This window comes from Ictidomys tridecemlineatus, chromosome 1, assembly GCF_052094955.1.
Source record: "Ictidomys tridecemlineatus isolate mIctTri1 chromosome 1, mIctTri1.hap1, whole genome shotgun sequence".
Lineage (NCBI taxonomy): Eukaryota > Metazoa > Chordata > Mammalia > Rodentia > Sciuridae > Ictidomys > Ictidomys tridecemlineatus.
Window position 1 is genome coordinate 1,757,943 of NC_135477.1, and position 20,574 is coordinate 1,778,516.

Below are 20,574 nucleotides of genomic sequence, written 5' to 3' on the forward strand. Positions count from 1 at the left end.
AAGGAAACCCTTTGGCCATATTCAGTAGCAGGACATAAGCTGGGCCTCCCACTGAGAGCTGAGATGAAACTTCTGGTCCCTGGTGCTGATGGACAGCTGGGGAAGGACCGTACCTAGAGGGCTGGAGAGGCGGGGCCGGGTCCTTCGGCTTGGCTGGGACTTGTGCTGTGGCAACCTCTCTGTCTTCCACTTCCCTGAGGGCTCTCTCCTCCTCCAATGTCCTTATCTCCGGGACACTCATGTGCCTCTCATTTTAGAGCAGGTCAGTTGCCCTCTCTAAATGCCTGTTCTCTAGAAGGTTCTCCCTCTTAGTACACCTGGGATTAACTGCCGTTCTTGCCAATCCTCCACTGAGCGGGGACGGCTACCAGCCGATCACAATAGCAGAGGTGCAGACTTTTCCCCCTAGAGTGCTCATCAGTTGTAACAAATTGCTCCGCAGTGGCAGCCCAGCCGGTCCAGCCAGGTGAAGCGCGTCCATTCAGACAGCAGAATGGAGACTCTGGGCGGTGGTTCCAGGTCCTGGAAGTTGGGCTGCCCAGCCCTTACTCTAGGCCCCCTGGGTGAAAGCCCAGGTCACGTCCCCAGCAGTGCTTGGGACATGGAGACTGGATACCCAGTTTGGAAGAGTAGGGGAGTTGCCTGTGTGTGGAGGCTGTCTCTGGAGAACATTCTTGGGTGTGAGCAGGCCACAGCCCAAGTATAAGGAGCTCCTGAAAGAGGCCTGGGCAGTGACACCCTCTGTGGTCACCTGGGTTGTTCAGCCCACACTCCCACTGCCATGCTGCGGGCAGCATCCTGGGACCAACAGAGTCTTGCCCCGTCACAGCCTCAGTTAATGGCATGGTGGAAACTTGGCTGGATTCAGTCACATGCGAGTATCAGCAGCCAAACTTTACCATCAACTTCCCTTGCTTTGGTCTTCAAATAGCATGTGTGCCTACATGCTCACAGATGTGTGGCCATCGTGAACATGAGCATGTGTGTCCAGGAGAAACTGAGACATCCCCAGACCCTTAGGACTCAGAAAGAAGGGCATTTCAGATCAAGGGGGAGATGGACGGTCCAGGCATGGTGCTCAGCAAACAGCAGCCTTGGTGAAAGGCAAGGCGGGTTCCACCTTGCACCTTCCCTGGACGACATCGACGAAGCTGAGAATGTCTGCAGAAAACAGAATCATGCACCTGGTGGAGGAAAGCAAGGGACAGCCACCATGAGATGCCAGAGCCAGGACAGCGCCCTCAGGACAGCAGCAACCCACAGGCCCCGACCAAGACAGGAGGTCCCATCTTCCTGCAGGGCCATGCTCGGAAAGAAAGAGTCGGGCAGGGCCAGAGCACAGAGCCCGGGTACATGATCAAAGGCTGCTGTCACTGTTGTCTGTAAAGTCACAGGGACAGGGAGTGCTTCTGCTGGTCCCCTCCTGCACTCCCCAGCCAGGGACACCAACAGGCCTGGCCCCAGCGAGTTCTCGAGACACTTGCTGAATGGAGGAGAGAAAAGCCAAGGGAGCCTCTATGAAGACATGGAGCCTGCAGACTGGCCCGGGCAAGAGCCCAGTGCTGCGTCCATGGCCTGGGAGCAGAAGCCAGCGCTCCCGCTAGGGGAGAAGTGTGGTGGGGACCCGCTCCCTCTCTGGAAGGTCCACTTGGCAACACCCGTGGAATCACGGGGGTGTGTTCAGGTCACAGTCTGGACCCAGCTGGTCCTCTTCCAGGGCTCCTGTCACAGAGTGCCCTGGGGTGCGAGGAGAGGTGTGCACAGGGCTGCTCTTGGCAAGGAGGTCTGTAGCACCAGGGGCACCGGCACGTCCATCCCTCCAGGAAGGCCACACAAGCGTGGGCACCTCCAGCTGTGGGTGTTGTGAGCCTCTGGAAAGCACGATGCCCCTGAGTTCAGCCAGATCTCAAAGTCAGAAGGTCACGTTCTTTGAAAGATGCAAAACCAGTCTCTGCGTTGCTGTGTATTTATGTACAGGAGGAAGGATAGAAAGGACGCGGACTCCTATTTGTCTGTAAATGCATGGCTATGGACAGGAACTCATAAGAGGGTGGTGACATTCCTGTGAATCATGTGGCTGGACTTAGGGGTGGAAGGGGATATTACATACTCTGCCCATCTCTACCTTTTGAAATTTAAATCGTGACTATAAAATCAGTGGTAGTTTAAATAGATTTTTAAAATACAGTCATATCCCATGTATATAAATGATTTATGCATATTAAAAGAATTCAGTCAAAACTATTGACACATTTGTGTGAAAAATCTTTGCGTGTCCTGTAACAATTTTTTTCCTGACTCAATGCTAATTATATGCATGTCATTGAAAGTAGGAGCCACTGAAATAGAGAAATTCAGTGTTGTTTCCGCCATTCTAACTAGACATTGGGGATTTCCTAAAAGTAAAGATTTTTGTGGGCTCTGTCTTTTGTTTCAGAAGTCATTTCTCTCGACCACGGTCTGTGCATTTCCCGAGTGGATTAGGCAATTGTGCAGGCAAGAGGGATCTTTTATCTCCCTGGAAAAACTTTGAAGCCCGTTTTCTAACTGTTCTGCGAAGCACACCCATTTTGATTGTGTTCTATTGTATTAGGCTGCACTTTAATTCCCACTATTTCAACTCATAAACCTTGCCATCGATGAGACTAATTGCATCAGGAGCAGCCAGGGAACTTCACGAGCATTCTAAACACATAAATAACACCGCCAATTAGCTGCCAGCGCGCCCAAGCTCTCCATCTTCTTGTCAGAAGTGGGCGCGTGCTGCTCTAATTGCACCCAGCAGGGAATGGCGATGTCCCCCACCTGCCTCTTGCCTGGGATGTGTGCTGGGGACAAGGAGAGGAGAGGCCGTCCTGTGGGAGGCCGAGTGCAGCTTAAGAGCAGGCTGAGCGCTGAGCTCACGTCTGTGTGGACCCCTTCCCTCCAGCATGGGGCTCAGCACAGGAGCAGCGACTGGGAACTGGGGCCAGTGCCTGGAGCACTCACCTGGGACAGGCTTGTTCCTTCTCCTCTGTTACCTGTTAACAACCGAGTCCTCCGCACTGAGGGCTGCAGCAGCCTGGCGTGGAAGCTCCAAGGAGAACACAAATGCAGCTGCATTTGAGATGGTTTTGTGGCTAATGGACAATGAAGGAGGCAGCAGGGAGGAGGGGGTGCCCTGCTACCCAAAAGGGGCAGGTGGTGTTGGTCTTGGGTTTCGCTCCTGCAGTTGCAGGATGAAGTTGCTGGAGAGAGCCGTGGCGGCGTGCGGATGCCCTAAGCCTGAGGCCTTTGACAAGTGCAGGAGGACAGCCCTCAGCCAGGCCCGCTGGGTCAGCGCCCAGGAGCCAGGCGGCAGGCAGGATCCTCCCTGCTGGGTCCTGTGGACCCATCCTTGTGTCCAGAACAACTGGGGGTGTGGAGGGCAGACCTCATGCCCCTTGGCAGTGGCAGGGCTCCGATGAGGTGGCACCCTGAGAGACATAGTGTGTTCAACTACAGTAAGATTCAGTACTTGCACACGGATGCAGCTTTCTTGAGCTTATCACACTTTCTAACTGGGTTGGTAGTAGTGCTGTGCTTAGGCAATTGCCGCATGGACAGGTACCTTCTGCACTCGCTTGGGGGACACTGCTCACTGCACAGCCTCTGAGCAGACCATGGTCAGGGGAGGTAGGTTTTCCTCTCTCTTCCGTGAGGCCCACTGTCACCTGCTGACCGTGATGAGCAGCTCTGGGCACCGGTGGTGCTCCCTTGCCTGCTCACACTGTGGAAGGACAGTGTCCAGGTCCACCGTAGCTCTGCAGACCTGCTGGAGCCAGTTTGTCCTCGAGGTTGGGTGCACAGGAGCCATCATTTGGTCGTGGGGTTCTTGAGTGACTGGGCAGAGGCTTCCTTCCAGCATGGAGAACCCTGGGCCGCCTGCTGGCCTCTTGTCAAGGGCTGCACTGCCCTCTTGTTTGTTTGCTGACTTGCTTCTCTCTCGTTTGATTGCTCTGCACGTGGGAAGTGCAGGTGACAGCCACACTGCGACCCGTGGACAGCGGTTCTTCGTTTCGCTCTACACCTACTCAGCCGTGCAGTGTTTATTAAGCATCTATTTTGTGTCAATCACACAGTTGATTTAAAGTAGCTTCAGAGATTAAAAGACATGACTTCCATTTGCAGAAAGCTTGCAGACATGAAATGGGTCATTTAAATATGACGTGCTAGGATGGAAACCAGCATTACACATTGTAAGTCTCAGGACCATGAGGTCCTGGCCCGGGGGAGCAGGCGCAGTGCAGGCTTTGCAGGGGAAGTGTTTGGAGCTCTCTCTTGAGAAGAGGAGAAAGTCTTGGGTAGAAAGGGAAGCAAATTCCAGGCACTAGAGGGTATGGAGGCAAAGAGGCCGAGAGTGGGGAGAGTAAGTCCCAGGGGCCTCCCACACTGGACCCGTCCTGATGCAGACATGTTGGGGAAGGGGCTGTTCTTAGGAGTGGGGGGAGTCAAGTGCTGCCTGTGTAGTTAGTTGGTGAACCGAGTACTGCAGACGAGGTCCCTGTCTTCCAAGGACGCAGACACAGGAGCTTGTAGCTTTAGTGGGATCTGTGTAGAGGTGCAGGCTGATGTGGAGCAGGGTGCCACCCACAGCGCCCCTGGGAGGCGGAGCCTGAGCCCAGCCTGCAGAGGAGGAGAGCCCATCAGTGACGGGGGAGTACTTGTCCTGGTGAGGGTGGTGAGGGGCTCCTGGAAATGAGGTGCCCAGCGGGGAGGGGGAGGGTCAGGCACACAAGGAGGATGAGAGCCACCGGGGGATGCGGGAAGCCCAAGGTCGGCTTGCTGGCTCGCGGACCCCGATTCTGATGCTGGTTGGTGGTGCGCTGGCCGGAGGGGGAAGCAGCCCAACAGAACTGGGGAAAGGCCCGTCCCAGATAGAAACCCTCCTTGTGTTTCCCACACAAAGGATCTCTTCACCAGATGCTTTGCAGAGGTAGAGGATTGATGGTTTTAAATTTTTAATAGCTCTAAAAGAAAGGGTCATTAAAAATGCAAGCTCCCTGGAAAACATACCGTGCACCCTGGCAGAGCCAACCCCGACGTGGCAAGTGGCAGATGGTCACCTGGGTCTCTTCCTTCCCACCCCTTGAAAAATGAACCTGCCCTTGCCACAAACAGGCAGCTGTGTGTATTTGGGGACAGGCTGGCTTTCTGATGGCCTTGGCAGAGGAGTCACTGTCTCCGATGCTGGGTGGGCTGCTCTGATGCCAACCCTAGTGGGACTGTGCCGCCGACGTCACAGGTCACTTGGGAGACGCAGACCTGAGCTCCAAGCCTGGATTCACTAAAGGTTATGTTTGCCTTCAGCTAATTAAAGCCATTTGTATCCAATGACTGGAATAACTTCCCTTTTGAAAATAAAGAAAATAACTGAAAGAAGTTGGTTAAAAAAGAAAGTCTGAGTTAATTTCATCAGCAAAGATGAGAACTGCACTATTAATTTTATTACATCTAAATGTGAAAATAAACCCGTTTGGTAAGGATTGCCTCTTCATGCAGATTAGGCGGCAGGAGTCAGTGGACTCACTCTGAGCTCTGAGGAGCAGAGTGGCCGGCCTTTGCTGAAGCCGGCGTGTGAATCAAGCTGCCCCAGCCCAGGGTGCAGTGGGACCCCCCACAGTCCCTCAAGGTCACCTTGCTCTTTAGTCCTATAGGGTTACCAGACTCATGAGTACTCCTTTGTGTAGTGGGCTCACACCCCCCTAAGTGTGTGTTCATTTAAATCTTGCAAATGGACCATTTGCAAGTTGTGGTTACAGCTAAGAGATGTTTCACGAGTTTACGTGATGCACTTCCCAAGCCCTGTAGTGCTAGGCCCACAGCTAGCAGCAGCGGACACAAAGACGCTGAGTGTGGCTTTGATAGGACTTAAATGAGAATCTTCCTCTTGCCACATGACAATGTGGGAGGCATTTAGCAAGAGGCAAGAGAAGGCTCTTCAGTGGTTTCTCCCGTGCTCACTCACACGGGAAACCTGAGAAAGGAGCTTGAGTCCTCGGCACACACACGTGCACACACACCCGCACGCCCTGTGCCTGTGCACACGCACAGGTGTACCCTGCGTCAGAATGGCATGGGTGTCGTGTCCTGATTCACAGCCGCATCTTAACAGGGGCAATGCCGCCTTGGGGGAATGAGCTGTCTTTCCCCGTGTGTTTACACAGAACGTTCGTCAGCGATTTCCCTTAAATGTTCTGATAATCACTACTACAGTTTTTCAGAAGACCTAGGAGATGGACACTTGAGTTTTCCTAAGAAGAGACATGGTCCTGAGGGGCTAAGTTTGCACATGAGTTGAGTGGGGACTAGGAGCCCTTGATGCTCCTGACCCATGGGCTGACCCCCTCTCCCTGTGGGCGGGCTCCCTGCTTGTCCAGCCGCAGGCAGACCTGGGTGGTGGCTGAGCCTGGGTCCTGTGGATTTTGCCTCACCCCTTGCTGGGCTGCCGAGGCAGAGGGAGCACCCCGCTGAGCAGACATTGTACACAGCATTGAATAATTAGTATCCTGTCCATAGCCAGAATCCTCCACGTGGCATTGTCTCCCCTGTTCTGTAGATGGAGAAGTTAGAACTCACAGACGGCAGCTGGCTGTCCCCAACGTCATGCCCAGTGAGTAGCCTGGTCCCGGCCCTCCCAGCAGCCGTGCTGAGATGTGCCTAGCGCAGCTCTCTGCTTCCTGCCCGTGCCTCTCCCAGCTCCAGGCCCTGGTGACCACGGCAGCAGAGCTCTCCCCGAATCCAGGGGGCATAGCCAGGGGCTGCGCCCTCGTGACCTGAGACTGAACTTCCCGGTCCTGAGAAGCAGTCTCAGGCAGTGGCTCCTCCTGAACAGAGCACCAAACCCAGAGGCCCAGGGCCACCTTCCCTTGGGAGCAATAGAGGCCCCTGATAGCAGGATTTGCTCAGTGATCATCGTAATTCCTATTCTAGCAACATGGCCTTCACAGATCTCCCTGTTACATTACAATTGCTCTAATATGGAATCTTTCCTTAACAAAATGTTCCCATTTGATAAAATTTAATGATGCAATTTAGAAAATGAATATATTCAATCATACATTTCTACATTTAACTGAAGGTCATATAGAAAGGTACTTTAAGATTTAAAACATGAAGTTATAAGTGCTCCTGCTAAAGTGACTCAGGTGTCATGCACAGCACTGAACTTTAGGACTGCAACACTTGAGTAATATTGTCAAACACACCTAAGTCACGCACAGCCCCCGCTTGAAGTCCCCCTTCTACAGAATCACAGTGACAGCAGACCGTAGCCTTAAAAAGTCTTCACTGTGAGAATCAAACGTGAATGGTTCTGGTTTTGTATTTATATGGTGTCACACAACACACCACGTGTCACACTCTAGGCACATGTCGCATTAGCATCATGTCCGCAATCCAGCCAGCCAGTGTGTGTGTGTGTGTGTGTGTGTGTGTGTGTGTGTGTGTGTGTGTGTGTTGCGTATTTTTGGCTTTCAGTGCTCCTGGTGATGGGTGGGGGTTGGGGAGGTTGGTCTGAAGGTTGACCCTGAGCTGGCCTCGTCCCTCTCTGTCACCACCCTGTCCCTGTGCCCTGTCACGGCAGCCTCAGCTATGGGACCTGCTGGTCCCCACATCACTACCCATATGTAGAGAGAATGCACCTCTATTTTTCTGTGTCTGATTCCTTCCCATCCTCAGGGTCTTTGTTTAAGGTTTTGTCCCCAGAGTCTCTCCACATGGGGCATATGCAGGAGTGACCTAGAGGGTTGGTGGTCACTAAGTGGCCCCGAGACGACTGAGGCTGGGACTTGTTTTCCCTTGGACCCCCTTGGGCCTCGAGCCCAGGCTTGGAGCGGGTATTGCCTGGCGTGTGCTTCTAACCGAGAAGGGAAGACCGTGTGTGGAAGGGAAGAGCGTGTGAGGAAGGGAAGTCCGTGTGAGGAAGGGAAGACCGTGTGAGGAAGGGAAGACCGTGTGAGGAAGGGAAGTCCGTGTGAGGAAGGGAAGTCCGTGTGAGGAAGAGAAGAGCGTGTGTGGAAGGGAAGTCCGTGTGAGGAAGGGAAGTCCGTGTGAGGAAGGGAAGACCGTGTGAGGAAGGGAAGTCCGTGTGAGGAAGGGAAGTCATGTGAGGAAGGGAAGTCCGTGTGAGGAAGGGAAGTCATGTGAGGAAGGGAAGTCCGTGTGAGGAAGGAAGAGCGTGTGTGGAAGGGAAGTCCGTGTGAGGAAGGAAGTCCGTGTGAGGAAGGAAGAGCGTGTGAGGAAGGGAAGACCGTGTGTGGAAGGGAAGTCCGTGTGAGGAAGGGAAGTCCATGTGAGGAAGGGAAGACCGTGTGTGGAAGGGAAGTCCGTGTGAGGAAGGGAAGTCCGTGTGAGGAAGGGAAGTCCGTGTGAGGAAGGGAAGTCCGTGTGTGGAAGGGAAGTCCGTGTGTGGGTGCCGGGGCAGAGGTGGGGACTCCGGGCTTCTGAGCTGTGGTGGTCCCCTCTCTGGGTCGGCCTGGAGGTGGGCTGGGGAAGCGAGGTGGAGGTGCAGGGCCTCGACAGATGGGGCTGTCGGTGGTGGTCACCACCATCGCCTCCTTGAAGGACGGGGCGGGGGTGCTGCTTGTCCCCGTGGAACGGCAAGGGCCTCACTGACTTCAAGGTCAAGGTCACAAGTTCTGGAAAGTCGCCAGCCCCGGGTGGTGTCGGGTGGACAGGCTGCCTGACCTGGCCAGGTCTCGTCTGCCTGGCTCTGCCTCCCTGCTACTGACCGGTCGGTACTGGAGAGCTGCCCAGGGCTGCCCATGGCCTCTTGGAAGGGCAGGGATGACGTCCTCAGACCTTCCCCAGGGGCACACAGGTCCTTCCCCCAGGGGCACACACCACTGTGCGGCTCAAACCTGACGTCACGCCTCCTCCTCAGCCAGCCTTCCAAGGTCCCAACTGCCTTAGCTTCTCAGTCACTCCAGGGAAGTGACCCATGGCCCACACGCCACTCTGTCCAGTGGCAACACAGATCCTCCTAAGCAAGCACACTGGACACAGGCCAGGTCAAGGGCAGAGTCCTGTGACGTGCCACAGGGTGGAGTCCCGCTGTTGAGGTGGGGTCACACTACAGGGGTGGGGTCACCCTACAGGGTGGGGTCACACTATGAGGTGGGGTCACACTACAGGGGTGGGGTCGCACTACAGGGGTGGGGTCACACTATGAGGTGGGGTCACACTACAGGGGTGGGTCACCCTACAGGGTGGGGTCACACTATGAGGTGGGGTCACACTATGAGGTGGGGTCACACTATGAGGTGGGGTCACACTACAGGGGTGGGGTCACCCTACAGGGGTGGGGTCACACTACAGGGGTGGGTCACCCTACAGGGTGGGGTCACACTATGAGGTGGGGTCACACTACAGGGGTGGGGTCGCACTACAGGGGTGGGGTCGCACTACAGGGGTGGGTCACCCTACAGGGTGGGGTCACACTACAGGGGTGGGGTCACACTACAGGGGTGGGTCACACTACAGGGGTGGGGTCGCACTACAGGGGTGGGGTCGTCTTACTAGAGTCCCCCTCCTAGGTGTGAGTGTGCTAGTAGCTTGTTGTCACTGTGGCCTAAATGGCTGACAGGAGCAGCATGGAGGAGGAAAGGTGTGTTTGGGCTCATGGTTTCTGAGGTTTGGGTGCCAGTGGGTTCCAGGAGAAAGCTTCAGGTGCAGGGGTGTAGTGGACGAAGGCCGCTCTGATCCCGGCAGCCAGGAAGCAGAGAGAGGGAGAGGAGGGTCCAGGCAGAGATGAACCTTCTGGGCGACTCCCAGGGACCTGCTTCTGCAGCCGGGTCTCGGCACCCTGCCGTCCACGCAGCTGTCGATGGACGATGGACTCGTACACCACAAGGCCCGCAAGGTCCGAGCCCTCCTGATCAGATCACTGCGGAAGCCCCACCCGTACGCAGGAGGCTTTGGGACAGTCCAGATCTGAGCCCTGGCGGTGGGTGGCCTCACAGTCCGGATCTGAGCCCTGGCCGTGGGTGGCCTGCAGGAGCAGCACAGCAGCATGCCTCCATGAAGGACCTAGGGCAGCCAGGCCCGGCCCCCTGTCGCAGTGCTTTACAGTCTTTGATGACACGGGGGAGATCCAGGGTCTTAAAAATGGGTGGGAAATTAATCCTCTCTGCCGCTTGTCCTGCTGTGGAATCGCTACCTGTGCGGAATTTAGGAGGACTCAGAAGTGATTTGCGTTTCTATGAAAACAACCTTCAGCAGGGTTCAGCACACACACTCCCAGGTGTGCTGGGGAGAAGTGGCAGTGGGGGCCACCTGTTCTGCAGGTGGCTGTCAAGGAGCCAGGGTTCCTGCACACGGTGTCCTGGCAGATGTGGCTGTGACCTCTGCCCCGTGCCCAGGCCAGCGCTGGGGCTATGCCTTCTGTAGCTGGGCTTCTCCACGGGTTGGTAAGCTCATTGCCCTGTGCCCAGGAGTTGTGCACCAGAGGGACAGTCCTGTCCCCTGCTGACACCCACTCCTGCCTGCTCTCCTTGGCTTGTGCCTGCATGCTTTGGTGACCTCAATGTGGTGACTGGCACTGAGCCCCCACAGGGAAGAGGGGAGACGTCCTGCACCTCAGGGCCCCTGGGGCCACCTGCCACTCCTCTGCAGCACCCGGCCTCTAGGATTCCCCCTCCTCTCTCCAGACCCTGAGCTGCTGCCTGAGGATCCAAGGCCAGCTGCTCCACGGACCGCTCCACAGCTCCCACCAGCCTGGTTTTGCCGCAGTGGCCTTGCGCATGCTGAGGGCTGAGCAGCACTCTGTGCACCTGGGTCTTTGTTGGGAGTGGGGAGCACCCCTGGGCCAGCAGCAGCCAAGTCTCTCCAGCCCTGCACCATTCCAGCCCCTTCCAGCCCTGGGCTTCCCTCGTCTTTGTTTTGAATCCCTGACCTCTGTGTCCCTCCCTCCTGGCTCCTGCTAATGACACTGGGCAGTCCTGAGACTGGGCTCAGCTGAGCCTTCCCAAGGAGGACTCTCCTTTGACCATGCAGGTCTCAATGTGGAGGTGGACTGTGAATCAGGTCACTCACCAGGCCTCCTGGCCACAGGCAGTGGACCCCCCAGTGGTCATTTTTACTCTCTTAGGCATACATTGCTTTTCCCCTTCTGTTATTATGGGATGTTCAGTGTTGCCGACGAGCAACACAAGCCCTCCCTCCTGGTTCCTTTGTACCTTAGAAGCAGTGCACCCTGTCTGCCCGCCTGGGGTGCACTGAGAACTCTGGGCCTGCTTCGAGCATCACAGACCCTGTTTTAGAAGGGTGCTCGAGGGGAGATGGCCTGCAGGATCAGGCGTCGTCACTGTCCTGAGTCGGCTCCTCCGTGTGGATGGCCCTCTAGTCTGTGCAAACACAGGAAAAGAGCTTCACGGGCTCTGGTTGCCTCCTGCCACTGACACATCTGGCACAGGCCGGGGTGTCCTGCAGGGAGGAGGTTGCTGAAGGGACACACAGATCTCCCCTTTTGGAGGACCAAGTCTTCATTTCTTTGTACGACCTGCCTGCTAAGGACAGTATGTGCTGGACAGGCCAATGCTATGAGTTTTCTCTGTTGACCCTTCCCAGAGTGGCCACTGTCCAAGGAGGTCATCTTGCTGTTCCCCTACCTCTTGGGCACCTCAAGGAAGTCACTGTCAGAGTCACATGGTGGCAGCTGTTTGTGGACCTGGGGTCCCCCCAGAAGATTTCTTACCTAATCCCAAGCTCATTAGAAGAGGTTTGTTCCAAAGAACAGAAGCTCCGTGGTGGCCATCAAGCTGCAGTAGAAGGGCTGACTGCATCCCGTCCCCGGTCCCTGATGGGAAGCCAGGGAGACATCCTTGGAGCCTTCTGGGTAACAGTCAGCTGTGGGATGGACCTCGCCTGATGGCTGACGTTTGGAATCCAGAATCGGAAGACTCCAGAAACCAGTCCATGGCATGGATGAGGACTCAGAGGCCAGAGAGGTCAATGTTTAAAAGGCATTGAAACTAGATGGGCTTCTCACCTCTTGAATCGGGAGGTCTGATACATTTCTGTGTCTTCTGACAAGTGAGACAACTCCTGTTGCCTGCAGTAGTTTTCATTTTAATAATTAAAGACATATTCACTGCTGGCTCTCTGTTCGGTCTAAGCATGGCTTGCTCAAGTCAGGCTGTGGTTTCTCAGTGCGTTCTGCCTGACGGCCCTGCCACCAGCCCTATCTCTGATCCATAGTCCAATACCAGATGATGACGGAGACCTTTGTCTCAGAGACTCTAGGGAACTTAGACTCAGGTGGCTTAGTTCTGGACTTCATGACCAGGGTGCAAATACCAGAGCCCTGACCTTGGGTCGGGAGGCCAGCCAGTTGCCCACTGTCATGGAGAGGGTGGACGGCTGCACTCTGGGAACTGGGAGGGAGCCAGGCTTCCCTGTGCTCTCCTTGGGGAGAGGTTTTGCCACGCTGCACCCAGGGGCTCTGGGCTCTCCCCTCTTGATTCCTGCAGCCCAGGAGGAGCTGACCACTCACGCGGTTTCCCTCAGCTCTTCCCCGGTGCAGGCTGTGCAGGCTGTGCAGGATCACAGGGGCAGTACACAGACCAGCCACCTGGACTATTGCAGCTCAGGCTCCTGTCCCCAACCGCTGTGTGACCTTCCCATCTCTCTTTGTCACTCACCACTGCCAGGAGGAAAATCAAAGTGAAGGCCGACGGGGAGCACTGAGACCGCAGAGCAGGGCTGGATCGATGGTGAACCGCAGGGAGGTGTTTCCACTGCACCTCGCTCCGAGGGCAGAGATGTATCCTGTGCTCCCCGAGGTGCGTTGGGGGCCACAGTCTTGCAACTTGTGGAGTTTCCTCCATAAACTAGTTCTCCTCGCCTCTCCAGGGAGCCCTTCACTACCCCATCATCAGAGTCTGTGGGCAGGCCCAAAGCAAGGAGCACTTCAGCAGGCCAGAGTGGACCCCCAAGTGGCCCGCAGAGAGCCGTCCAGCAAGCGCTTCCACGGTGAAACAGCCAGGAACAGACCCAATTAGAGTGTGCGCGGCGGGGCCTCCCCCACCTCCCGGGGCCTGCGAAATCAATGGCTGTTAAAAAGTGCCGGCCATTAAGGAGCGACGGGGGACACGGGGCAGCATTTGTCATTGGTATTCTGGGGCGAGCAGCTGTGATTAGGGGCTTGGAGACGATCATCAGCGTCATCCTCTCTGAGAAGCACTCACGGGGAGCAACATCAATCCGCTTATCTCAAAGCTGGGTTTTAAGATCTGATTTTCACAAAGATCAACTGTTTTCAATAAAAGAAAGACTTCAGTAGGTTTCCTGAAGATAATGGGGGATAAGCCCAAGCGGCCCTCGATCCTGAGAGCATCTGCCTATTAACATGGCTCTGTGTTCTGCAGGTGACACTGGGTGACAACAGGGTGTGTGCACAGAATCAAGGATGAGGCACATCCTGCCCTGTGGGCCTGACCAGTCCCACTCTGTGGGATTACTCCTTGCCCCACTTTGGGTGAAATTCAAACCAAATGACTTTCGGCTCATTCTTGAGCAGTAAAAATCCATCCACTCGTTTTCAGTCATAAAAGAGGTTTCGGATCAGCAGTTAAGTCTGAGGAGTCCGGGGCCATCATGGGAACTCCTGACCCCATTGAGAGTTCAGCGGGGCCTGCCCTGGTGTGTCGAGGTCACTGCTCATTTTTAGTCCCCTCCTCCTCACCCTAAGCCACAGGATGGAGGCACAGGGGCAGGATCCCAGGGCCCCGCCTGGCCAGTTCTGATGCTCCGTTGACACAGTTTTCAGGGTGGCAGTGCTGGGGAGCCCCCTCTCTGTCACCAAAGCTGCCCCGAGGCTCCTCCAGACGCCCCCCCAACACTTATCCCAGTTCTCTGGACAGCAACCTGCCACCCCCAGACTTCACTTCACCTGTGGCCACCCATGGTGCCCTCTCCCCATCCCCCTCCCTGGGCTGCAGGTGGGAGAAGAGCTAAGGTGGACATGTCCACCCTTCAGAGCCCCCTGGGCAGAGGCTGTGCCCTGGCCCACTGTTGGCACTGGCTGAGCTCCCACGTGCCCTATGGGGAGTGAGATGGGCGAGGGTGGCAAGGTGGCCTGATCTATGTGACGTCACTGAATGGCCTCACACCTGCTTTTTGCCTCTTCTCAAGGAAGGGACTGTTGTGGGCAAGGAGTGGTAGGACTCAGTACCGTTAAGTCCTTCAAGCAAAGAAAGGAGGCCGCCAGATGGAGACATGTGCCTGGGGTGGCTCGGACCTGCGGGAGCTGAGGACAGGTGTCCCCGGGTGTAGCATGGGGATTTGAGGATGTGTGCATGTGTGCCCAGGAGGCGGCTCTCTGCAGTCTCTGCCTGACTGCCACGCTGGTCTCTTGGCCTTTGTTCCTTCGAACGGCCCTTGGGTTTCTGCAGCACTTTCCCTTGGAGTCATGTGTCGAAGGACCACGCCTAGAGGCTTCCGTCTCTTAGCACCTGTCTGTGATGAGACCTTAGTGACTGCCGATCTGTTTTGTGGAGAAAGACAGGAATGAGGTTGGGGACAGAACCGCCCAGCGTGGACTCAGTGCCCCAGGGTCAAGGTCAAGTGCACCTGGACAAGGAGTGGGCTTTGGGGAGCAGCTCTGCAGAGTTGTGGAAATCTCGCTGCAACCCGGTGGCTCTGCCTATTGTCCTGAGTGATGATAAAATCTCTCCACTGCTCTTGGACTTACTGTCTTTACTCAGGCTTGGGCTTCCGCCCCCTTCCATGGAGACATGGAAAGGTGACAGTTCCTCCCAAGGACAATCTTTTCTTTTTTTTTTTGGCCTGGCAAGTGCTCTACCACTGCACCCCCAAGTCCATTCTTGAAATGGGACCTTCTCTGGCCTTGGCAGGCCTGGGTGTCTCCTGTTGGTGGTCACGGCTGCCCTAGAGCCCTGTGTTGGCAGAGCTGGCCTCTGTGTGGCAGGAGACGTGCCAGGAGAGGCTCAGCCTGGATGAGTTGTAGTGCTGGAGGCAGGGAGGCCATGGCACCAGGGACTCTGCTCTGCTTACTCTCCAGGGCTGGGGCTGAGGCCGCTGCTCCTTTAATAGCAAGAACCAGCCCTCTGCCATGGAGAGCCTGTAGGACAGCACCCGCTTCAGGGTGACGGCTGTGGACAGGGCTTGCTGTGTCCATGGTGTCCTGTGGCCTCATCCATCCATTCCCAGCTGGGGTGAGGAGTCAAGGGCATGTGCTTCTGCCCGGTCTGGACGCAGGGCCGCTGGGTCCTGGCCCAGTGTTGCCTGGGCTGCCGCTGCGGGTCAGAGCACAACCGCTGCCTGAGCACCACTCAGTGAGGGCTTCTCGCCCCGTAGCTCTGGGAGGGACGCAGCTGGCCTCCCCGCTCTCCAGCCCCACCCTCCAGCCGCAGAGGCCCACTGTGGGCGTGGCTGCAGCCCCTGAGGCGTTGGGCTTCTGGCCCCTGCACACCTGTGTGCAGCAGGCAGTGGGGCCGCGGGGTAGGCAGCTGGCTGGAGGGAAGCCTGGAAGGCGAGGGAGGATTTGGCCTCCAACTCTGCAGCTGCTCCCCCTGCTCGCCCCCGCTCCACGCAGATGCATGGCTCCAGGGGGGCCACAGGCACCAGTCCGCGTGCCTGTTTGCTTTTCTGTGCCTGTGTGTGCATGTGTGTGCCTGTGTGCACACACACGTGAGGCGACTCTGTCCCCCGATGCTCTTCTGTGGAGTGCCCCCTCTGGGCTACAAGGACTCGAGGCTAAGCAGTTTGCTGTCCCAAGTGGGCTGACCTTTGAGTCCAGGGACGCCTGCCAGGGCCTTCCCTCAGGAATGTTCCTCCTGGCGATGTGGGCAGGTGGTGGCCTGTTTTCCTTTTTAATCTTAGTGTGATCCGTCAGGCTGTCTGCACGATTTTGAGAGTAGGGTAGGAAGTTGGGGAGGTGAGATTTTGCATTTTTTTTTTTTGGTACTTGGAGGTCTCGGCTTCCCTCCCTGCTTCCCTCACAGCAACCAGCTAGTTTTCACCGTGTGGTGCGTCCAGCTCATGGGAAGGTGTCAGTGCCCACCTGGTGGTGAGCAATTGGAGCTCTCCTGTGCCCCTGGCAGGGCAAGGCCTCATCTGGCTCCTGGTGGCTGCGCTCCCTGGAGAAGCCCCATCTCACGTTCTCCTGCCTCAGTGTGGGGCCTGGGTCCTGACCATCCTCAGCTCACATTGCCTGGCCACCCGTGTGGTCAGCAGTGATTAGGATGGTCCTGGAGTCTTGAGGCAGCTTTGAGGAAGCTCCCGGCTGCCCAGGACATGGGCACCTCTGGGAATTCAAGACAGCAGCCTGGTTGGCCCACACGCCCTGGCATGGCACCTTTGCTCTGGGCCCACTGAGCCTGTGAGCCATGGGCAGTGGCTGCCATTTGCTGGGAGTGACCTCATGGCCTCCCCTTGCCTGCTAAATCACCAGAACAACTGCCCCTGTCCTCGATGGTTCCTGTGGGGACAAGCTGACTCCAGGGCCTCTGCCTAGGGCTTACTCACCAAGCTTTCCAGTGGGAGGAAAGTGGGAGGCCGTGGATCCCGGTCAGCAGCAGCAGAGACACGCACAGGAGAGGGCTGCTCGGGGGTGGGCCTGGGTGTCAAGGTGCATGCCCAGCTGTGGCAGAAAGTGGCCAGCTGTGCAGGCCTGGCCTGTGACCTCTGCACACGCGGGGTCAGGACAGAGCCCCGTCACGGGGCACAGTGGGAACCCAGGCCTGCACAACGGCAGCAGACTGCAGAGTGTGTCCACAGACCTGAGCTCTCAGGGACCCTTTTATCTTTGGTGGCTTGAGTTTCAGAACCACTGTGGCAGTTGGGATGTTGATGACGGTTGCTCTGGTCCCACAGATAGAAGCAAAGAGCTCAGCCGAGCGCCCTGCCCCCCAGCCCTGATGCTGCACAGCGCAGAGAGCAAGAGCCCGGCCGGAGTCGAGGAGGACAAGGTGGGTCTGGCTGTGTGTGTGTGTGTGTGTGTGTGTGTGTGTGTGTGTGTGTGTGTCAGAGGCACCAAGCCCAGGGTCAGAGGACAGGCCCAGGGTGCCTACACCCACCTGTTTCCCAGGAGGCACTTATGGACTGGTTCTGTGAGCAGCAGCTGATGCAGCCCAGCATTTCAAGGGGAGTGTCTGGGAAGGGGCCTCTGTCTCTCCAGCTGGGCTCCTGGCTCCTGGCAGCACAGCCTGATGGGAGGGACTCGCTTCCTGCTCTCACCTTGTCCATTTCCGGAATGAAGGGGGATGCGCGAGGTGGTCCGTCCGTGTCAAGACGGGCTGCTGCAGCCCGGGTGCTGGTCAGAGTTAGATTTTAGCATCAGAGAAAAAAGAGCCCGAGGCACATGGATCGTTGTGAGATTGTTCTGATTGTAGGTCTTTCTCCTTGCCTGCTTGCCAAGTGGCCCTTGAACGACTCACCAGGATGGTGCCTTGGGTGTGTTTAAGGCTCCCAGTCACATGGCCTTTCCTCTGGATGACCCAAGGAACTCACTTTTGTCCCTGCATTTGAAAATACCAAATGGCACTGTGTATTTCCTCATCTGTCTGACGTCCTGGAGCCTCCAGTCCAACTTAGTATCTCGCTCACCTTCTCTCTTGCTTTGTTGTCAGTCTTTCTGCCCCACAGCTCCCTGGGAGCTTTCCTTCCTCCAGGTCTCTGTGCCAGCTCCCTGTGGGCCCCAGCTGGGGACCTAATCAGCCTGTGCCCACCCCTGCTCACCGTTGTCAGTGTGGTTAGGGGGAACATTCACCACAGATGTTAGCCTGAATTACGTGTTTGCCCCGACCCGTGGCTCTTCTATAAGGGACTAGCATCGGAGCCAGAGTTCCATATTAATTACCAAGATGGCCTTGCTGGTGCCGCTCATAAATACCCGCTCTATCTCCAGTTCCTGAGTCTGGCTCACTCTCATTACTTCAGTGCGGAGCAGGAGTTTTATGCCATGATTAGCCATTTTTATCACCAACAGGAAATCATAACCAGCATGCGCCTCGTGGAGAAGACCTTGGTAATTAGTGAAGAGAATCCCAGCATCGCCCAATTTAAGTGTTCTTCTCCAACACAAATTACACCCTTCCATATTTACTTGAATAATTAGTGGAGGTAATCTAGTACTCAGAGACTCCTCGTTGAGTTCTATTGTTCAATTAACTTCATAATGAAAATCCCCTCCAGTTTCCCTAATTGGATTAGTAATATAAACTCTGGTCTTCATATATATTTTTTGAGACAAGTGTTTCTGAATACTCCTTGTTAAGCTAATTATTTATCCTGACCTTATTTTCTCATAGGAAAAAAAGATATTTTCTACTACACAAAGTTCTGAGGGGAAAAAAAAACCCACAATGATCTTAAGGATGGTTGCCTAAGTGACAAACCATTTGTCCAGTGCACTTATCAATCACGATGCAGCCGAGCGCAGAGGGACACGGGGAGGAGTGGGGCTGAGGGAGGCTCCTCTGGGTTCCCAGACCGCCTCGGCCCTTCGTGTCCTGCCCTCGCGGTGGGTCTCCTGGACGGGCTGTTCTTGCTAACGTGGTCAGCAACAGGTTTACCTCTGTGGGCATGTTTTGCTGTTGGCTCTCCCGGCTCTTTGGGGATCTTTTACTTCTTGTTGAAATGTGATGCTTTTGTGCTTCTGTAACTTAGATCTTCTTTCCTAGCAGCATGAGCACGGAGTCCATCTGGTTTTGTTGGCCAGGTGGTCGGCCGTCTGTCTCATCTGACTCTCCCAAGTAGCCATGTCACTGCTGTCAGAAACACGGATTCCAAATGTGAAGATGGCAACCAGTTTGTTAAAACTCTGAGCTCAGAACTGAAGTGTGGCTGGGTGATGCAAGCAAGGTACCTGTTAAGCCAGCAGAGAGGACACCACCTGGGCCACAGTAGGTCTAGATCAGAGGTCAAAGCTATGCAAATCTCTGGGGAGGCCAAAAGTCCCTCACCCCTAGAGTGGACTTGACTCTGTGGTTTGTTTGTTAGTCAATCTGAAGCTGCAGGGGGCTTCTTTTTCCTTACTTCCTCCTTGTGCTTCTCAGCTCCAGGTGGAGACGGTGCAGTAGCTATCTGAACAGAGAGCTCACGTCTGGAGCTCCCACACAGAGAGGCACAGCGTCTGTGCCTTGGCACTGCATTCCTGTTGCAGTTAGGACTGTCACATTTCCTTATTTCAAACAAGTGATTTCCTCTCCAGATTTTCCCAATCATAGTTGTATTTTTCTTTTTTAATTTTAGGGAGTAAGTTTTCCTTGTCTTCCAGGTGGTGTAATGCTCAAACATTCCTCGCTTTCCAAGTGGGGTAGAGACAGAGTGAGGCTTTTCACCCCTGGTGGGCCATCAGTACCCCTGGGGTCCCGCCCCAGCAGACACACCCCGGGGGCAGGTGTTACCCAGGAGCCACCCCATGCTGAAGGGCCCAGCTGTCATCTGAGAACGGGGGCTTGTTCTCTTCCTGCCATAGCAGACCTGAACTGCCAGGTCCATCTGAGTCTGGGGTCCTAGTAGCTGGAGATACCGCCACCTTATACAGGCTTTTGGTGACATGGTGACTCCAGACACTGGGACAGCTCATTCCCAGAGATGAATCCTTTGGGATTTCTGTGCCACAGACGTTGGGGATTGGAAGCCTCCTCGGGGCTCTCTGTATGTCTCTGATTGATTCTGGAACGGCATCTCTGGATGGTTAGGGGCACCTGTGCTGAGTTATTGTTTACGGTCAACTGTGTTCTTAATTCTGTCCTTGGTGCCACTGCCCAGCCCTGATTTTCTGCTCTAGCTGCACTGAGAAGGTCATTATCCAGTGGCTACTGAGGGCAGACTCTCAGCGGGAGACGTTGTAGTTCTTCACTCGGATGCTGAAACTGAGGGTGAGTGTTTACAATTACGACAGTGCTCTCTCCTTCTCTTTCTGTTGAAGGAGCCTCCATCCATGCTGGAGAGTGGGGAGGACAGCACCCCAAAAGGCAACAGACCTGTGGCCTCCACCCCGGTGCCTGGATCCCCCTGGTAAGATGCCCCCAAACCCCAGAGCAATGAGAAATACTATCCTGTCGCCCTGGCTTTGGTTGGTGCAGCCAAAGAGGAAACGAGAGCCTCCCAGGTATATTGTGTTTTAATATATGAATCTGCAACTCATGGCAGGTATAATCTACACCATTGTCACATCCTGCAGAAAGAAAAACGGCACTTAAGCGATAAGTTCTCCTGCTCTGATGTGTTTGTGAATGTGTATAAAACAGTAATGCTGCTGCATATAGATCAGGGGGAGCAGCAGCCTGACGTGGGTGCAGCTTGCTGAAGCTTCAGAGGGTTTTCTCCCCTCTCCTCCAAGAAAAAGAACACGAGCTACTGTTAATTAAAGATGCGCCAGGCTCCCTCCATGGCCTGTGAGGATTCCTGATCTTTGAGTGTGCGATACTCAAAAATACCCTCCACCGGGGAGCCACAGTCTTTGGTTTTTAAAAGTGCCCTTTTGTAATGGAGTAATTTGGAACCAGGATAAAAAGGTTATTATAGAAAAAATTAAGTTTTAAAACCTGAAGATGAGAGCGTAGTGCACAGCTGAGAGGAACAGAT

The 20,574-nt window shown here is 55.4% G+C and overlaps 1 protein-coding gene across 6 annotated transcripts in view; it reads left to right on the forward strand.

Annotated features, from left to right (window-relative positions):
* Positions 1-20,574, forward strand: part of Tcerg1l (transcription elongation regulator 1 like) — a 167,936-nt gene that overhangs the window by 92,615 nt on the left and 54,747 nt on the right. For all 6 annotated transcript variants that reach the window (XM_078024099.1, XM_021723391.3, XM_078024087.1 and 3 more), the window contains 2 exons: positions 16,855-16,949; positions 19,916-20,004. In XM_078024099.1, coding sequence (XP_077880225.1) covers positions 16,855-16,949; positions 19,916-20,004 — 184 coding nt within the window. The remainder of the gene's footprint in view (positions 1-16,854; positions 16,950-19,915; positions 20,005-20,574) is intronic.